General features: G+C 51.8%; 2 protein-coding genes and 2 pseudogenes across 4 annotated transcripts in view; all 4 read right to left on the bottom strand.

Moving 5' to 3' along the window:
* TEOVI_000673300:pseudogene overlaps window positions 1-253 on the bottom strand; it is a 538-nt pseudogene extending 285 nt beyond the window's left edge. Inside the window, exons 1-2 of the mRNA in view lie at window positions 32-253; window positions 1-9 (exon numbers count right to left, since the gene is read on the bottom strand). The exon at window positions 1-9 is cut by the window's left edge and continues 285 nt beyond it. Coding sequence covers window positions 1-9; window positions 32-253 — 231 coding nt within the window. The remainder of the gene's footprint in view (window positions 10-31) is intronic.
* A 921-nt stretch (window positions 254-1174) lies between these two features.
* TEOVI_000673200:pseudogene lies at window positions 1175-1772 on the bottom strand (annotated as a pseudogene). Its single transcript is given in 2 exon segments — window positions 1175-1639; window positions 1641-1772. Coding segments are annotated over 2 exon segments (597 nt in total).
* Window positions 1773-2343: 571 nt separating this feature from the next.
* On the bottom strand, window positions 2344-3258 carry TEOVI_000673100 (uncharacterized protein; the record flags this gene model as incomplete). The annotated part of the gene is made up of 1 exon (XM_067220208.1): window positions 2344-3258. One exon carries the CDS (start codon window positions 3256-3258, stop codon window positions 2344-2346), a length of 915 nt encoding a protein of 304 aa, XP_067076309.1.
* A 540-nt stretch (window positions 3259-3798) lies between these two features.
* TEOVI_000673000 (Sedlin, N-terminal conserved region, putative) lies at window positions 3799-4194 on the bottom strand (the record flags this gene model as incomplete). Its single annotated transcript, XM_067220207.1, has 1 exon — window positions 3799-4194. One exon carries the CDS (start codon window positions 4192-4194, stop codon window positions 3799-3801), a length of 396 nt encoding a protein of 131 aa, XP_067076308.1.
* Window positions 4195-4236: the final 42 nt, after the last annotated feature.

Below are 4236 nucleotides of genomic sequence, written 5' to 3'. Positions count from 1 at the left end.
AGGCACGAAGAAAATTCTAAAAAAAAAAAAAATTGTATGAAATCAGCGGTTTCGTAAATATCGGCGAGGGAGGGGCTGGCTTGCCCCTGCGGACCGCGGTGCGGTGATGCGGAAGCCTTAAAGCATTGACCTTTCGCACAAAAAAGGAGCTCCGGGTGTTCGGTTCCCCATCCCGGGCGGTGCGTCGAAGCGAACAGCGTACGGGGGCGTGATCGAGAGAATGGTAAGACACAGGCTTGGTTTGGAACCACATGGCGGAGGCAGTACGTATGGGAATGGCGAAGGGGTGGAACGCGCCGCTACGAAAAAAAAAGTGCCCGAGCTGCCCAGAAAAATCTTCGGCGGTTGTATTTCGCGGGGTCTTTGCGGCCCTCGAGGAGCCTTAAGACCCTTCGAACCCGGAGAGGGGATGAAATCACTCGCCTACTACGAGGGAAGGCGTTACACTTTTCAAAAGAAATGCGATCGTTTCGGGACGACTTGTGTTTGGTCAGTGCGGTATGGAAAGGAATGAGGGACAAAATATCAGGCAAGGGAAACCTTTTCCCATAGCCGAAAGCGGCCTTCACCGTGGACGATTTTTCGGACGTCACGGGGCAGAAACGCCATGGGGAATACATCGGTTTCAATGTTGGATTGGAGTTCAACACGCAGAGAACCAATCCTCTCGATGGCGTTCGGTCTGCGCCAAAGAGGACGCAGCGCGCTCGGTCGGAGGAAATTGCTCTTTTTCGACCCGCAGTGGCGCCGCCCAGGGACGCGGGTGATCCCGTAGAACAACCCTCCTCCCCCTCAGCCGCCGCTCTGTTGAATACACATTGTGCTGTTGCCATAACGAAGGGGCAGAAACAGGGAAGCAATATCAAGCAATGATTGGCCAACGGGTTGGCCGCCTCTGCCAATACCCGCGACCAGGGCAGAGAGGGTCCGCGATCCGGCGGTATGTCCCTAGTCTAACTTGACCTTCCCTCGGCAAAGGGCGACCATAAGTCAAATGACTCGGGCCCAGGAAGAGCTCTAAAAGAATGCTTTGAAGCCATTCACCCATACACCGCCCGATATCGACGTTACGCGAGCACGTCGGGCCGAAGAGATGTGTGGGGCGGGGCCGGATATAACGGGAAACGCGAAGGGGTGGGATGGGACGGAAAAGGAAGGGGGAACCGCGGGGACCTCACCGGTGGGTATTTGTTGGGGCGTCGGAAACCCTTGGGGAGACATAAAATGACAGTGTGACCCAACCCCCGCGCGGTTTCTCGTTTTCGGCATGGAATGGAAGAGGCGGCAGGGGGAGAAAGCACCGAGACCGACAAGGCGAGCGGATCAAGGAAAACCAGCCTGCGGTGGAGGGGGTTGGGTGAACGCACGCGGATGTGTGCCCCGCTTTGCCCGCCCTCTCGGATGGGGCCGAAGGCAGCGTTGTGCAAGCTTCAAATTCGCTAGAACGCGCGAATAATGAAACGGGATCCAACCATAGTGATGCCATCGGAGAAGGAGCTCCCGAACCCAAACGGAAACGGGCGGCGCCTATCATTAGTGCTAGCGAGCAGTGGGAACTGTAGCGACGGTGGCGCGAACCAAGGCCCACGTCAGGACTCTGCCGAATCCATAATTTCTGTCTGTGTGTGTGCGTGTGTGTGTGGGGGGGGAGGGGGGCGGCGGGCGATGATATAAATGAAATGGTCGAAGGCGGTTTGCCGTGCGGCAGCCCCGGAGAACCGTCGGTGGGAGGCAGCAATGCTGATATGGAGAACGCAGGCGAACATGACCATAACTGCCCGGCCGGCGAGGCCAAATGCACCGCATACGGTAGGGGATAAAGTGCAAACGCTGATGCCCAAGGAATTATCACCAGCACAACCTTTCCGCAGCGATTGGCCATTTGATACCTCGGTGTGGAGATCCGTCTATGAATGCAGAAAAAGCAGAAGAAACCGGAGAAGAAAGTTCAAGGAGAGGAAAGCCTGAAGCAAGAACGACTCATAAGAGACTCGTGTTTTTTTTTTAAAAAAGTGACTTATTTAGAGCACGCATCTGACGACGATAGCAGAACGAAACTGCGTCCACCTCCGTTGTTGTACCATTATCAAAATGCTATGCTCTCAGGAAAGGGAGCCAAGGGAGGAGAGAAAAAAAAAACAAAATGCACCGATGACAAACATAACCAGCGGCAGCTATAACGATGATATGCGCAGTTCTCGCGCACATTGCCACTCTCCCGTGGATATTTCAGATCCTCTTTCAGATAAACTGAAAGCAGAAAGACGACCGAAAACAACAAGAAACGTATATATGAAGGGCCTTTTTTTTTCCCGCGACACACAATTGCGTTATGCGCCTCCTTCAGGCGGTTTCCTCTGACTCTAATCCCAGTGTTGTGAAACAAACCACCACAAACAACATAAACCCCAACCTCCAGACAAGGTTACATTGGTTCGATGATTTGTTTCCCCCCGCAGCCAGCACCTCTGCGTCCCGTGCTGCGTCCCGTACTTTCTTTGCCTTCACGCGAGCCTCATTTTCGGCTGCGTCAAGCCGTTCTTTCGCCTCAGTGGCATTATTCAGTAACCCATCAGTCTCCACGAAAGCATTTACTACTTCTGGGTAGCAATTTTTAAAAATTTTATCGGCTTCGAATTCAGATGCCGCAATTACCGTCGTTGTATTTTTGGAAAGAAGCAGATCGACTTCCTTCAAGCAATTATTCGCGAGCTGGCCCTCCTCTGGATCTGCTCCACCTGTGGTGGTTGCTTTTATATGTGACAAGGCAGTTGACAGTGAGGCATGAGCTCTTTCTTGTGTCACGTTCGCCCTTTGTTCCGCTGCTAAGGCATGCTTCACCGTTTTTTGTTTGAGCAGCCACACGTTCTTCACGGCACCTCGAAGTTCCTCAAAAGCCGCATCCACACGAAGAAAAGCGGCATATGCGCGTTCTCCACCCCCTCGACCGCCGACGTTGTGGTGGGCTATGATTTGTGCGTTATCATTAGCATCCTGAAGGGTTTCCTCGCCACTTTGTTTTATGGCATCGGTTCTTGTCCACACCTCATTCGCAGCTGATGCAAGCGCTGAAGCTTTGCCGCTTAACGCAACCGCGCTTTTGCTGAGCTGAGCCAACTTTAGCGCTTTGGTGCAGTTGCTCTTAACAACTTCCCTCCGGTGCTGACCTCCAGTGAGTTGCGAGGTTGCGACCATCGCATCCAGCGCCGACACGTATGTGAACACGAAGGCAGTGAGCGCGCAGGACACGGGAAGCATATTGCCTTCTGCACTACAACCAGAAGGGCCTCTGTAATTTATAAAAGATGATATCAGGAGGAAGTGAATGAACGGGGAGGGATGAGGAACAAGTTGAGGGCGAAAAACAATGACAACAGTCGTTTCACATTTAGTGTAGAGCTATTCTCCAACGAAGTGGCGAGTCGTCAAACGACTTCAAGCAACTGGCGTTAACGCGCGGCGTGAGGTATCAGGATGAATAAAGGATTCTTTCTTAGAAAAAAAAAATCTCGCCAGTAACGAAAGCGATGTAACTGGGAACAGAGCTGATGTGAGGCGGAAGCTGCACCACCCCCAATGCCGAGGGAGTTTTTTTTTTAAAGATTTTTTTTTTTCAGTACAGAGGTTGAAGTATAGAAACTTTCCACAGAGTCTCTGCTATTCGTGGCTGTACCAGTCGTTTCAACATAACTAGCACCTTTAGCTCGGCAATAAGTTCATGTGCACGCGGATGAAAGGCCTTCCCAAAATTCCTCCAGCACCCCTACGCCATTTTGTGCTCACATCGCTGAGCGTGGACTAACAGGGGGAGAAGCGTTGGTATAAACGTCTAAGGTTCTCCGCAAGAACTGCACGGACAGGTGTCTTGAGGGATGAAAAGGGATTCATCAGATATCGCACACACAATCCGTAGGCTTCGCTAAGGAATAGTCGTGTCTCCTTGTCGGACTCGTGTTCTTTCATGAGCAGCAGTTTAATCGGCGCAAAGCCAACATATGCGGAAACGGAGTACTTTCCATCCAGCGGTTTGTCGATGGAGGGAAGAAAAAAGTCGCCTGTTTTCCACAAGGCATCGTCGAGAAGGTCCATTGAGGCATAAAGAGTCAGTTGGTGTGACATATTCACGCTATCGTTATCACTAAATTTTTCGCACTCAAACAATGTGGAATCATCAGGTCCGACAACCATCAACATCGTCGAGGGCTCTCTTCGTCGAAAGAAACGTCGTTTCCACCG

The sequence above is a fragment of the Trypanosoma equiperdum genome, assembly GCF_001457755.1.
Source record: "Trypanosoma equiperdum strain OVI genome assembly, contig: ctg_1079, whole genome shotgun sequence".
NCBI lineage: Eukaryota > Euglenozoa > Kinetoplastea > Trypanosomatida > Trypanosomatidae > Trypanosoma > Trypanosoma equiperdum.
Note: the sequence above shows the minus strand (reverse complement) of the source record. Positions and strands in the feature narration are given on the sequence as shown.